Genomic DNA, 14674 nt, shown 5'->3' on the forward strand with positions numbered 1-14674 from the left:
GGCCAATCCTCCCATCATCACCACTGCCTATAAGAGCCGGTTCAGCAGTCTACTCATCGCCAGATCTTCCCATAACTTCTTGTGACCCGGACCTGCTGTGCTGTTTCCTGTTGGAGTACTTTTTGTTGTTTTTTTCCAGTTCGGATACCAGCCCTCCTTGTGGCTGCCCTTCAGTTTTTCCTCACTCTTTGGTAAATAAAGCCTTAAAGACATTAATCCCTTCTCTGCCTCCTGTGTGGTTGCGTTTGGTTCTCAACATTACCAGGTCATAACACTTTCCCTGCGCTTGGACCTTGTGTTTGTGTGTATGTATTTTGAGAGGTTCCATGCATATGAAATGTATTTTATGTTTATACAGAAAAAGGAATGCCACACCTCTCGCTTCCGCTTTCATTAAACTGCTGCAGGCACTTTGTAAATGCTTATAATGGAAGGTTTCCGTCATTTCAATGAGATTTTTCACACTTTACACAAACTCAGCTAATAGCTCATATATATGTATATATGCAGACAAAGCACTAAATGGAGATGAGAAGTAAAGATGGTGTGATCAGTGTTAGAGCAGCTTAAGTGAGTAAGGTGTATAGAGCTAAATATAAATGATTGTATGACACAACAAAGTACATCATTTACAGCAGGTATACACCTGGATCTGTACCTGTAAATGCTATCACAACACGAAACAAGAAAACTGCTGGTTATTGCATGTAAACTAAGAAAAGATTACAATCACCAAGAAATTACGTTGAACAGAACACATCAGGAAGTGGTCTGGCCCAAATTATGACCTCCATTTAGCCCTGCCTTTCACGTACTGTATGATCCATGTCTGCAAAGAAAACAGTATGTGGATAAACAACAGTGTATGCATAAAATGATGACAGGTGCCTCTATCCTCTCCTCTGTTTCCACTTCACCCTGCCTGCAATCACTTCTCCAACTCTTTTCTCCTCTTCCCAATATTCTGAACAGTTGAGCCCAAGTAAGTAAACTCCTGTACCTTGTTCCCTGCTTGAATATTGTGTCTTGCTGCAACTGACCTTGATTCCTCTTTGAATATCACCACCTCTCCAGGCTCTTGTCTCACCTCTCACTACAGATCACAAGGTGATCTGTCAACATAATTGTACAAGTAGACTTCTTTCCAGCCTCATATGTCAATCCATCTATTGAGAAGAAGGGGTCTGAGCTGATCCTTTATGATGTTCTGCCTCCCCAGACTTCCTCATGGAATACCAATATTCCTCCATCTACAACTTGTGCATCTCCATTAGCATACTCAAAGCAGGTGTTAAAAATACCAGGTTATGATCTGATCTGCCCAATGGAAGTAATAGTGTGGCTGTGTAGGCATAGCAGGTCTACTAGAGCAGCCTCTAGTGGCAACTGTAAGGTTGCTTTTTGTAGAACTTAATTTGTGTTTTTTTATAATAATTATAGCAGTAGAGATGTGTGTGCAGATAGGCCTAGATAAGCAAAGCTAGCTCTTATTATGTGTGTAAATTTGTATGTTTTTAATATTTGTACTGTGTATGTTTTTAATGTTTGTAAGGGCATGTCAAGTATGTCTACTTTTCTAACTCCTTTCTTTTAATTGTGATGTGAGTGTTGCAAATTAGCATTCACATCAGATAGCCATTTATGTCTGTCTATGTTTTCTGTATCTGTCCCTTCCAAATAAACAAATGAAATGTGTTTGCATTAAAGAAGGTCCGGGGTCTTATTGGTCGGTGTTTCACAATCCACATATTGGTTAAAAGTTGGTAAAGCTGTACCTAAGCAGAATATTGGGAAGAGGAGAAAAGAGTTGAAGAAGTGATTGCAGGCAGGGTGAAGTGGAAACAGAGGAGAGGATAGAGGCACCTGTCATAGAAGAGTGACGGAAAAAAGTAAAGAGAGAAGTTTATAAGATGGTGAGCTGGGCCTAAGTTCACATGATTGAAGTCACAGGTGATGATAATGAAAGCTATCTCAGAAAACACATGGTTGCTCAGTGTTCTCTTGGTGGAGTTTTCCAGTCGTGCAGAAATTTCTGACTTAAAACCCCAATACAAACAAGCGTCACAGGAAATTTTGATTAGGTGTTATGTGTGTGTTTTTGTGTGTGATAACAGAAACACACGTCGCACAGCTGAGGTTTGGATGGATGACTTCCGTCTCTTTTACTACTCGGCCCGACCAGCAGCACGAGGCAAATCCTATGGAGAGTGAGTGCACAGAAACACATGAAATATTTAGACCAGTGTTTCCTCACACTGTCCCTCAGGGCATACGGTTCTGCGTGTTTTAGACGTTCTGTACTAACACACCTGAATCAAATGAGTGGACCATTGACAGACTTGCGTAGACCTTAATGACAAGCTAATTATTATCCACAAACATAGTTATGTTTGAACAGGAAAACATCTAACACAGCATTGATGAACATTGATTTAGACTTGCTCATTTAGCTCTAAATTACATTGCTATTTGCACAAATAGACTTGCAGAAGTATGACTTGTTTGGCTTAATAAAACTTGTTTGGCTTAATAACAAGAGTTGGTTGCTCTAAACATCAGCCTCAGATATGTTTCAGTTTAAAATTAGATTGGTGGTGTATGAATTAATTAATTAATTTATTACAAACATGCTGCAGGACAACAAAGACACGAGTCATGAATATGGCCATTAAGAGTTCAACTGACAACAATAATCAGACTAAGAGGACATTTGCTTCAGCTGCACAATGGAATTTCATGTTTTTCATATACTCCCGTCATTTAACTAAAAACTTTGAGTCTATGCTCTGAGTCTTGTGTGTTACTTTTAAGTTTTAAGCCTACAATAGATGGATTACATTACACTCATGTTTTGATCAGTGATGGAATGATAACATTGATAATACACTTAGTATAAGACATTCACAAACACAGCAGGAGCAGACACTAAAGCATTCAACAGTATGTACATTTTTACATCATACACCATTATGAGCCGAGATTATTAAATTATTCTTGTCTTGGTTATACCTTAGATTTTCATCGTCTGTCATTTTCTCTTATTCCAAATTATTTTATGACTACCTCTTCTTTCCTAACTATCACTGAAAATGGTTTATCTGTCTGATGGGCCATTTTTGTCTGAAGCTGACTGCTGTCATGTGTGCATTTATTCTGTATTTCACCAGCATTGGAGACAGAGTTGAACTACGAAAGAAGCTCAAATGCAAATCCTTCAAGTGGTACTTGGACAATGTCTATCCAGAGCTGAAGTAAGAATATGTCCATTTGTATATTCACTCCAAATCATGCACAATTTAGATTGAAACTATTTTTAGATCTTAAAAAAATGTATTCTTATACAAATACTTTGTTTTCATTACAAGCCTTTCATCATTCTTCATTAGAATCAACGGTGAGGGATACGTGATGGGATGCTATCTTAGAAGAAATTAAGCATTATTGCCAATATTCGGGTTTTAAAAGGGTTATTGTAAACGCAGTCACTGATGAGAAACCCAGTATTCCAGGTCCTGAGCATTTTTTTAAACGGCAGCAATAAAAAGTCATCATCACTGCTCCATCCATAGCTCCATTTCTGTGAGTCACCATGGCAATATCATCTAAATGGAAGAGACCCTACTACTGTTAGAATTAAACTGTTATTGTAATCATATAATGAATTTGAGCACATATTTCTGCAGAAAAGTAAAGTGGCTGCAGTGGTGAAGGAAATACAGTTGGTGTGGGAAAACTGAACTGAGCAAATGAATGTGTAATTTAAATTATTGATGACTGTTATAATATGGCATGAGTGACAGGTTGTAAAATGGATGCATTTTGTACTTCATGCCCTATTCACACGGGATCAGAATAATCTGGGGACCTGCTGTGATTTGTTTTAATCATAGAGGACGTCTGTGATTTTAATTCCGTCCGAGTATACTGTAAGTATAAGTTCCACCGCAGATTACCTACCTTATTTCAGAAAAACACCAAGGTCATAAGATAAGTTCAATTGTGTCCGAATGAACATGTCAGGCCTAATTCAATGATTTGCGGGCTGGAATCTTAAAAAAAAAAAAGATTCCCCTCGTCACCTTTTCTGCCTCTTTCGCGGCATAATTTGTGCAATTGTGGTTCATAGTGAGATGTTATGTTTCAACGTCAGCCTATATCCACCCCATATAGGGTAATAATCTGATATTTTTAGCTGATAAACATAAAGAAAATAAATCAACATTAAACTTCACACAGAGACTCATTAAACAAGAAGTCCAGATCGGCAGAAGAACGACAATGAGGTGAAGACACGTGGCTGCATTTTATCTTTCATTAAACTTAAAGCTTCTCTGACAATCCAAAACCTTATGGGCTTGAACGAAAAACCTCAACACCCAGTTACATTTACCTTTCAGTTTACTGTTATCATGGAAACAAAAAACAGGCTGATACACCATTTTCAGATTTTTTTCACTTCTTAAAATATGATTTGTTGTCACGGAAATCTAAATAAGTGAATTTTCAAATTTAATGTTGAATCAAAGGTAATCATTTAATAAAATGCAATGCCTGGACATCCCTCATGATCACTGTCTGTAAAACACTAACTTCACTTATCCAGCACGAATGCACTACATACTCAGTTTTTCAATTTTTTAAATTTTCAATTACAGAGGCCAAATAGGACAGGACTTAATTTTTGTTGTCATTTTCCTACTGGTGACTACGGAGCCCCTCTGGTGGCATTTGAAAAAAATAAAATAATGCGTGGCCACGCATTAATAATTCGTGGCCACGAGATAATCAATGCGTGGCCACGAGATAATTAATGCGTGGCCACGAGTTATTAATGCGTGGCCACGCATTATTTTATTTTTTTCAAATGTCACATGTTATTACTACACTCGCCATGACAATACTCTTGCTCTTTAATATAAATAGACTATAATTACCGTTATTAATGATGAATAACCATCCCACCAAGGAAGTTGCATCCACGAAGTCCAGACAATAGGTTATAATGCCATCCACGAGTAAAGTAATGCGTGGGCACGAGATACATAACTCATGGCCACGCATTGATTATCTCGTGGCCACGAGTTATTAATGCGTGGCCACGCATTATTTTATTTTTTTCAAATGTCACCAGAGAGGCTCTGTAGGTTTTAGACAGGTAAGTCCAACATAACAGGCTGTTGGTTGTCACTCACTTTAAAAACATTGTGCCCTATCATAGCAAAAGTAGCCTGTCAGCCTTGATTGGAATATGGGTGCCATTAATACATCCAATCACAGTGGGGACATGGGGATCATGAAGGACAATTATTTAATTCAGAGGATCAGGGAGCAGGATACTATTAAAAATGTAATTGTAAATCATCAATGTTATTCCTTTCTAAGTCATGGGATGCATGGATAGATAAGATCACTATGTGTGGTCATCATGTGTCAGAACCATGTGTAATGCTGTGTTGTTTGCAAATGTGAAACATTAAAAATAGCCTGCTTTTCATTTTTGTTTTGTCTTTTAATTACATGTCATGTTTACAGTGTGGGCACCCTCCATCAGCTTCAGACTCTCTCATAGGTTTTGTCTTTTACACCTCCTTCACTGTCTTTGTATATGAATTCTCTGCGTCTGTCATAATTGGCTTTGCTCCCAAGGTTCCTGGCTCCAGGTAGTTACTGCCCTCAATGTGCTCAAATACAAACAAATAATCACACTTCAGAACATTAGGCCAAAACACCAACTCTTTTATATGCATACCAAACATCCTTATACTACTACCTGATAACGGCAAATAAGCACCCTCATATAAATGCTTCATCTTGCTCTCACACACACTTCAATGCACACGCTCTCTTAAATACCAAACGATTCACTGGAGGCTGTTGTTAATCCCCCAGAATGGAATTAACAGGCTTACTCTCAGGGGATGCCGGACTTGACCCTTCAAAGCAAAAGTAACCTTTAACGGGTTATTAAAAGAGAGATAGTAGATTGTATTAATGCTGAAAGACTTAAGCCTGAGTTTATAGCATAACTGGGAATCTAACAAGAAAGACCAAAAAAGTTTAACAAAGACAGACACTTGGAAGAAATCTCTGTTGTTCAGCAGAAGAGTGCAGTCCCAACTGATGATAAATCATTATTGTATTAAAAATTCAAATTAAAAAGTGGCATCTTAGTTTCAACTCTTCTGATTTTTCCCATTCATTGTTATCAAACCATGTTACCAATGACACACATCTCCTCTCCTTCATCAGGGTCCCCGACGATTCTGATTCACAGTCTGGGGTGATCAGTCAAAGGCAAAATTGCCTTGAGTCTGGCAGGGTGGAGGACCAGGACAAGCCTGTTCTAACATTTGCTCCATGCATTCGAACAGAGGGTGTTCCTGCCATCAATCAGGTAGGTCCGTCAGTAATTAGAAAGGATGTGGGGGAAAAAAACTATTATTTGTATGAGATTTTTAGAAATACACAGGAGGGTTGAAGTAATTTAAAGACAAATTAAAGCTGCAAGCAACGATGAACGGGCCCTAACATCCTTGTGCACGTTCAGGCGTGCTGCAGTGGAAGCTTGTATGACTTGCATGTAGATTCTTCAGGCCTGGACATTTAGCAGCTGACACCAGCCACGACTCTCTATATCAAACCATTCAAAAGTTATGGCAGAAAGTAGGAACTATCAGATATCGACCAATCAGATGAAGGGGCAGGGCTAATTTGCAGCAATTATGTTCAACGACTCAAAACTGAGTCCGATGACACCACCCACGAGTCTTTATGTCAAACCATTCAAGACTTATTGCAGAAAATCGGAACTATCACATATTGACCAATCATAAGAAGGGGTGGGGCTAATTTGCACCAATTAAGGTGAAGGAGTCAAAACCGAGTCCGATGACACCACCCACGACTCTGTATGTCATACCATTCAAAAGTTATGGCAGAAAATAGGATCTATCAAATATCAACCAATCAGAAAAAGGGGTGGGGCTAATTCATGCCAATGAAGGTGAAGTACTCAATACGGAGTCCGATGAAACCACCCACATGTCTTTATCCCAACCCGTTCAAAAGTTATGGCAGAGAATAGGAACTATCAAATATTGACCAATCAGAAGAAGGGGCGGGGCTAATTTGCATCAATTATGTTCAAGGACTCAAAACCGAGTCCGATGACACCACCCACGACTCTTTATATCAAACTATTGAAAAGTTATGGCAGAAAGTAGGAACTATCAAATATGGACCAATCAGCTGAAGGGGGAGTGCGCTTTTTGGCATCTATCGTTGCCACGGTAACGCTTTTGAAAAGTAATGTGCGTCGTCGCAGGATGGAGATGCACATTTTGATGTATAACACACCTGGGTGCACCTTACGGTTCGTGCCAAGAAGCGGCCGAAGATATGGCATAAATTGCGCCAAAATTACACGATTAATTAAAAATGGCCGACTTCCTGTTCGGTTTTGGCCATGGTGCCAAGAGACTTTTCTTTAAGTTGCGACATGATACAGGTGTGTACCGATTTTCGTGCATGTACGTCAAACAGTATTGTGAGGCTTGAGGCACAAATTTTTCTAGGGGGCGCTGTTGAGCCATTTTGCCACTCCTATTAATGCAAACCATTAAATATCAAATTTTTTGCCAGGCCTGGCTTGCGTGCAAAATTTGGTGACTTTTGGGGCACGTTTAGTGGGGCAAAAAGGCCCTCATTTCGTCGGAAAAATTTAAGTAAAAACAATTCCTACGGATACAATCGGGTCTTCGCACTGTAAGTGCTCGGGCCCTAATAAGGTAACGCCAGCTGTGCACTTTTGTTTTGCAGTGATACAATAAGGATTTGTTTATGCGCACACCTATGCAACCATGTTTATGTCCACATGGATATGTTTGTTTATGTCACTTATTATTTTTCTCCCTGATGTGTTTGCACTGTATTCAGTTTTTAATCGCAGAAACACATCTAAGGTCCTGCGTGAGTGTGGGTTTATGTGTTGTATATATTAGCCATTTTCCCAGCTATAATTAATACCCAAAGGGTTCTCATTATTCCATGTTTAGAGCAAGTGTGTAGGCTCTGATTCAATTTGCTTTTTGGGAGTACGTCCACCGGGAGGCGGAGATTGTAATGCTGCATTGGCAGGAGGAGGAAGAGGAAGAGTAGACCCCCTTCTGATGAACGCGCCTGGCCCTCGGCAGGCCCAAGATGTAGTTCAGGCAAGATGTAGGCAAAAATGGAGACGCCGGCAGCAGCGACTACCCCCTCCTGTCCCTGTTTCAGGTGTGGTCCGGACACACCTTGCAATGTCCCTGTTCCAGGGGTGGTCCCGGAAGCACCACGTAATGTCCCTGTTCTCAAGGTGGTCCCGGACGCATCCCAGCATGTCCCTGTTCTCCAGGACGTCTGATGCGCGCCCCATCCGGGATATCCCCTCGTCTAGAGACAACTTCTCTTGTATTAGAGGCTATATAAATAAAATTGAATTGAAATAACTTGTTAAGCTTGTTAAAATCATCGATAGTCAAGCAATTTATTAAATGCTAAATGCAAATATATGCAACAAAAATACCTAATTGAAACAGAAAAGTTAACCTAGACAGTAGACTGGACTCTAGATGCAACAGTGCTGCTGTCTGCAACAATGGACAGAGCCGATTGTTCTTCAAGATGTAGCAAGATGTTACATATATCCTTTATTTCTGTGCAAATGAGACTGTTGGGGTAGCAGCAACAGAACCCATGACTTGGGGAAAAAAAACCTGAATGAACTTATAAAGAAAGCTGGCTCTTGTCTGGGAACTGTTTTGGAGCCTTTAGAACCGATTGTGCAATAAAGGATGCTTCATTAGATGAAAAACAAAAAAAAATTCCAGTGTACATCAGACCAGTCCATATCGGATAATGTATTTGATAATGCAATGTTCCACTTCAGCAGAAGCCAGCCACAGTGGTGACATACCTACATACCTGTTTCCGGTCTCTTAATAGCCTAATAGCTTTTATGCTGGCATCCTATAAACTAATACAAATACCTGTAATGTCTGCTAGATCAGTATGCAATACATACAGCACACTGTGTTGAACATACACTATAGTATGTAGTTATGAAAGTGGCCATGATCAGGATGAAACATCAAAATGGGCAAAAAAGGGGATTTAAGAGACTTTGAAAGCGTGGTTGTTGGTGCCAGATGGGCGTTGTCAGAGTATCTCAGAAACTACTGAACTACCGGGACTCAAATGGTCTGAAAAAAACAATGTATCAAATGGGTAGATATTCTCTGTGCAAAAGTGTCTTGATAATGACAAACTTTCTTTTTTTTTCTCTTTAGGAGTGGGTGTATACTCATGGGCAGCAGATCCGTCAGCGGCAGCACTGCTTGTCTCTGTCTACCACTTTCCCTGCCTCACAGGTCCTGCTGCTGCCTTGCAACATGGTGGATAGCAAGCAGGTCTGAATGTGCACACACATACTGTACCTCATGATTCAGCAGACAGGGGTTGTGTAGCTATAGACAAGTCATGATTGCTTATCACATGACTGATAAATTAATCTAAATGTTAATTCATCTAAAAAAGAAATCATTTAAAGATGAGACCACTTCCCCGAAATTTCTTGAGTTAATCCACTTTGGATTCTTGCAAACTAATGCACATCCAGTAGATGTATGCATTTGATCAGACATGAAAAAACTATGTACAGGTTGTGTGTACGTACATGTTACATGTATGTATACATACATGTATATACATGTTACAGTGGAGTGTGTGTGAGTCACTTGGTCATTTGTATTGCTGTTATTCTGTGAAATCTATGTGTCATGAGACATAGTTCTGCACAGCATCAAATACCATGCATATTATCATCACCATATTATTATTAGGGCCCGAGCACTTACAGTGCGAAAGCCCTATTGTATCTGTAGGAATTTTTTATTTTTTTTTATCCTTCTTCCGACGAAATGAGAGCCTTTTTGCCCCCCTAAATGTGCCCCAAAAGTCACCAAATTTTGCACGCAAGCCAGGCCTGGCGAAAAATTTGAAATTTCATGGTTTGCATTAATGGGAGTGGCCTAATGGCTCAACAGCGTCCCCTGGAATACTTTGTGCCTCAAGCCCAACAATACGGTTTGACGTACATGCACGAAAACCGGTACACACCTGTATCATGTCTCAACTTAAAGAAAAGTCTCTTGGCGCCATGGCCGAAACTGAACAGGAAGTCGGCCATTTTGAATTAATCGTATGATTTTGGCGCAATTTATGCCATTTCTTCGGCCGCTTCTTCGCCCAAACTGTAATGTGCGTCTCGATCCTGCGACGATGCGCATTACTTTCATCCGCCCCCCCTTCATCTGATTGGTCCATAATTGATAGTTCCTATTTTCTGCCATAACTCTTGAATGGTTTGATATAGAGACTCGTGGGTGGTGTCATCGGACTCAGTTTTGAGTCGTTGAACATAATTGGTGCAAATTAGCCCCGCCCCTTCATCTGATTGGTCCATATTTGATAGTCCCTATTCTCTGCCATTACTTTTGAATGGTTTGATACAGAGAGTCGTGGGTGGTGTCATCCGCTAAATGTCAAGGCCTGAAGAATCTACATGCAAGTCATACAAGCGTTTGACTGCAGCACGCCTGAACGTGCACAAGGATGCGAGGGCCCGTTCATCACTGCTTGCAGCTTTAATATTCTTCTTGTTTCTGGTCACATAATAGTGAAGCTGTGCCTTAAAGGAGTCTGAATATTTGTACAATTCCCCTGTGGTAGTAATTTATTAAAAAGTTGAATATTAATAGATGTGCCAGCTGAGGGCAATAATCAGGGGGTGAAGTTGTTTACAGGAGTGATGACTGAAAAGAGGCAAGCTTGAAGCCATACGAATTGAAGCTAAACAATTACAGTGGTGCAATCACTCACTTGTGGAATTATTCTTTCTTCTCTATGTGTTTACGAGTCAATGTGAAAGGAAGAGGGTAGGCCTGCAACAATAAGACTCAAAAATGAAGGATGAAAAGAAGTTGGATCCACTGTCATTAAAAGTTGCCATCACTTGAGAAAAGTCCATACAATCTAAAGATTTCTTCAATATCTTCACTGATATTGTGTGTTTGTTTCTGATGCATTTTACACATAAATCCTTGAAAAATACTCCACAAATGCAGAATAAAATGGTAAATGGTCTGGTTGAACTGGGTCAAAAGTCAGCAACGTAGTCCCCCCCACAAATCTACTGAAGACATGCACTCCTTCCTTACTTCTGGTTATGTTCCATCACCTCTCAAAACTGCAATAATTATACCAAACCTCAAAAGATCCAAGCTCAAATCCTAAAAATATACATATATATATATATATATATATATATATATATATATATATATATATATATATATATATATATATAGTCTCCGAATATAACATCCTCAACCATTTAGCACCTATTGGTATTAACAAATCAGCTCTCGCCTGGTTATTTTCATAGCACTCCAATTGTACTTTTTCAAATCAATAGGGGAGAGCCTTTTTATCACTTATTGCCTCCCCTCAGGCCAACATGTTGGGTTAGTGGTTAGCACTCTTGCCTCACAGCAAGAAGGTTCCTGGTTTGATTGCTGGGTCCAGTAGGAGTTTTTCTGTGTGGAGTTTATGTGTTCTCTCCATGCATGTGTGGATTTCCTCCCACAGCCAGAAAAACATTTACATTTGTATGTCAGTATGTCTCCCCGTGCATGTGGGGTTGCAGCAGGAAGGGCATGGGGTGTAAAACTGGGCCAAATTAATGTGCAAACTATGATTGACTATAGCAACCCCTCCAAGAGGGATTGTGTCAAAATTGTTGATGATGATATCCTCCCCCTCAGCAACATTTTCAGGAAATAGTATTCATTTCCACAGCTATACAGAAATGACTTTGCTCTTTCACTCCTCCTACCACCACAAGTCTTCCCTTGTCGTTTACAAGAAAATATAACTTGTTTTCTCACAGCTTTCTCAAATCTAGTTATAACATTTTTTTTTTTTTTTACCCTCATTGGCACTGTTGTAAAGTGGACCACAAGCACATCCTGTGGTTCACCATAGGATCTCTGGCATCAAAACTTGGACACTGGTGAAAAAATAAGAATAAAAACCTAAACTTGAACAGAAAACACTTGGAGTGCTGCGGTGGACAAGCTAAAATGCATTTATTGAGCCAAATATGAAGGAAAAAAAAACAGACATACAGAGTATTGTATTGAGTCAAGCTCTGGAGCAGACTTACTCACCTATGCATCATGAATTATGAAGTACGCAAGACTAATTCTGTTTGAAAACACAAGCATGTGTCGTTCATTTCTCTTTTTTCAGCTCAAAAAAACAAGAAAGACAAAAAAGCGCCAAACACTAAAACACCTGTAACAAAATCCCAACATTCGCTGCTGTGTTTAAGGCACAGTGCTCGATCAAATACATGAACAATGTAACTTATATCTATATATGGTGAATTATGCCCAACAGCTCCGCTACACACATCCCCCCAGAACTCAGCATAAAACAAGGAGGAACAAAACAAGTCTGTCAGCTGTAACACTTTTTAGTGTTTTTAGGGTTATGTCTTAAAGGCACAGTGCTCAATCCACTACATGAACATCCATCCATCCATTTTCTATACCCACTTTATCCTTTGCAGAGTCACGGGGGTCTGCTGAGCCCATCCCAGCTCATCACAGACGAGAGGCAGGGGTTACACCCTGGACAGGTCGCCAGTCTATCGCAGGGCCACATATAGAGACAGACAACCAGACACACTCACACATACGGGAAATTTAGAATCATCAATTAACCTACAGTACTATGCATGTTTTTGGACTGTGGAAGGAAGCCGGAGTACCCGAAGGGAACCCACGCATGCACAGGGAGAACAAATCTCACCGGGCCAGGGAGTTGAACCTTCTGCGTGTGAGGCACTACATGAGCAATGTAACTTATATCTATATATGGTGAATTATGTCCAACAGCTCCGCTACACACATCCCCCCAGAACTCAGCATAAAACAAGGAGGAACATAACAAGTCTGTCAGCTGTAACACTTTTTAGTGTTTTTCGGGTTATGCAAAGAAAAAGAAGAATATACGGTCGAGGTCGGTGAAATCACAATATGCTTGTTTATTATGAAAAACAAACGGTAACAAAAAAAAAGGTAACTTCAACTGTTGGCTTCTGTGTCACACATGACAGCAAGCTCCAAACAACCCTGAAAAACAGTGTTACTGTAGAAAGAATAATGCACAACATTAAAGCGCTCTCACAAAATGCTGCTCCGTACCGCGTGAGCCAGATGTAAGAGAGAGAGCTATGCGGCAGGCGCTGCCTGATGATATCACTCAGTCCCTAACGTCTGCCAATCATATGGCTGTTACACAGCGTAACAGGGAAAAGGTTGAAGCTGAGAAGCACCTTCTGGCATGTTTGGAAGAGCACCACCACTGTTCCCAGGTAGCATGGTCAAAGGAAGAGGCCTGGAGGCTTCTGAGGGGGCAGGTGGTGAATGGGTGGGCATCCCGGGCAGGGAAGGAGGGCTGGAAATGGCTTGCTCACATCCAAGTGAGCAGGCTTGAGACGGTCCCTTGAGATTAGCTCGGGCCGCCCACTCATGTCCAGATTTTGGGGAAGAAGTCACCTGGAATCCTTAGCAGTTGCCCGTAGACCAACTCTGCCGATGATGTCTGCAGGTCCTCTTTGGGAGCAGTACGTAGACCCAGCATTACCCACAGCAACCTGTCCACCCAACCACTGTTCTTGAGGGAGGCATGCGGGGCAGCCTTCATCAACCGGTTGAAGCATTAGCACATGTCATTACCCTGTGGGTGCAGTGAAGGAGCACTCCAAGGTTATCTGCTACTGCAGCTCAAAGCTCCGATGTGAACTGTACCAAAACGGGCTACCCATGTTCCAACAAATGCCCACGCCACCCAGGCTGTAGTTGTCAATGCCAGAGGAACTGCTTCTGGCCAGCGGGTCCACCTGTCAATCATGGTCAGGGCATGAGTGTAACCACGATAGTAGTAGTAGTAGTAGTGGAACTACCAGTTCAATGTTTGCATGGTCAAAATGGCATTCAGGGGCTGAGAAAGTGGCTAATGGGGCTCTAATGTGGCGCTGTACCTCAGAGCACTGACAGGCAAGGCAGTTGATGGCCCAATCTCTAATGTCTTTTTTAAGCCCACCCTTGACAAACTTTGCTGCCACCTGTTCGCCCAGGATGTGAGAGCCTGTGGATAGACTCAAAAACACGCCGCCTTTAACCAGCTGGCACAATAGGATGGGGCTGGCCTGTGGAGAAATCACAGAGCAGAGTGGTACCTCCTCTGTGGAGGAGATACCACTACAGGGGACCAGAGAAACCTACGGAGTCTGTCGGACTCTATGTTTCTCTGGTCCCCTTCCCCTTCTGGTCCCCTTCCCCTTCTCTGGGCCAGTGCTGCAGTCTTACACACTTCTCTGCTGCTTCTCGAGGACTAACGCCTGCCAATAAAACTGTAGGAATGGATTATGTAATTGGCGACTCTAACAAGGCGCCTAGCAAAATAGAATTGGTTGCAGTTCCCCGTCCTCCAAAAGTTTACCAGGTGAGGCTTGATAAAGGCGTTAATCAAAATAACCTTGTAAAAATTAAAACCAATGCGCATTTGG

The 14674-nt window shown here is 41.0% G+C and overlaps 1 protein-coding gene across 1 annotated transcript in view; it reads left to right on the forward strand.

Annotated features, from left to right (window-relative positions):
• The window catches only part of galnt14 (UDP-N-acetyl-alpha-D-galactosamine:polypeptide N-acetylgalactosaminyltransferase 14 (GalNAc-T14)), a 277326-nt gene that overhangs the window by 242700 nt on the left and 19952 nt on the right, over positions 1-14674 (forward strand). The window contains exons 11-14 of the mRNA XM_061707516.1: positions 2115-2207; positions 3168-3251; positions 6250-6394; positions 9327-9446. Of these exons, the coding sequence (XP_061563500.1) occupies positions 2115-2207; positions 3168-3251; positions 6250-6394; positions 9327-9446 (442 nt within the window). The remainder of the gene's footprint in view (positions 1-2114; positions 2208-3167; positions 3252-6249; positions 6395-9326; positions 9447-14674) is intronic.

This window comes from Cololabis saira, chromosome 18, assembly GCF_033807715.1.
Source record: "Cololabis saira isolate AMF1-May2022 chromosome 18, fColSai1.1, whole genome shotgun sequence".
Classification (NCBI taxonomy): domain Eukaryota; kingdom Metazoa; phylum Chordata; class Actinopteri; order Beloniformes; family Belonidae; genus Cololabis; species Cololabis saira.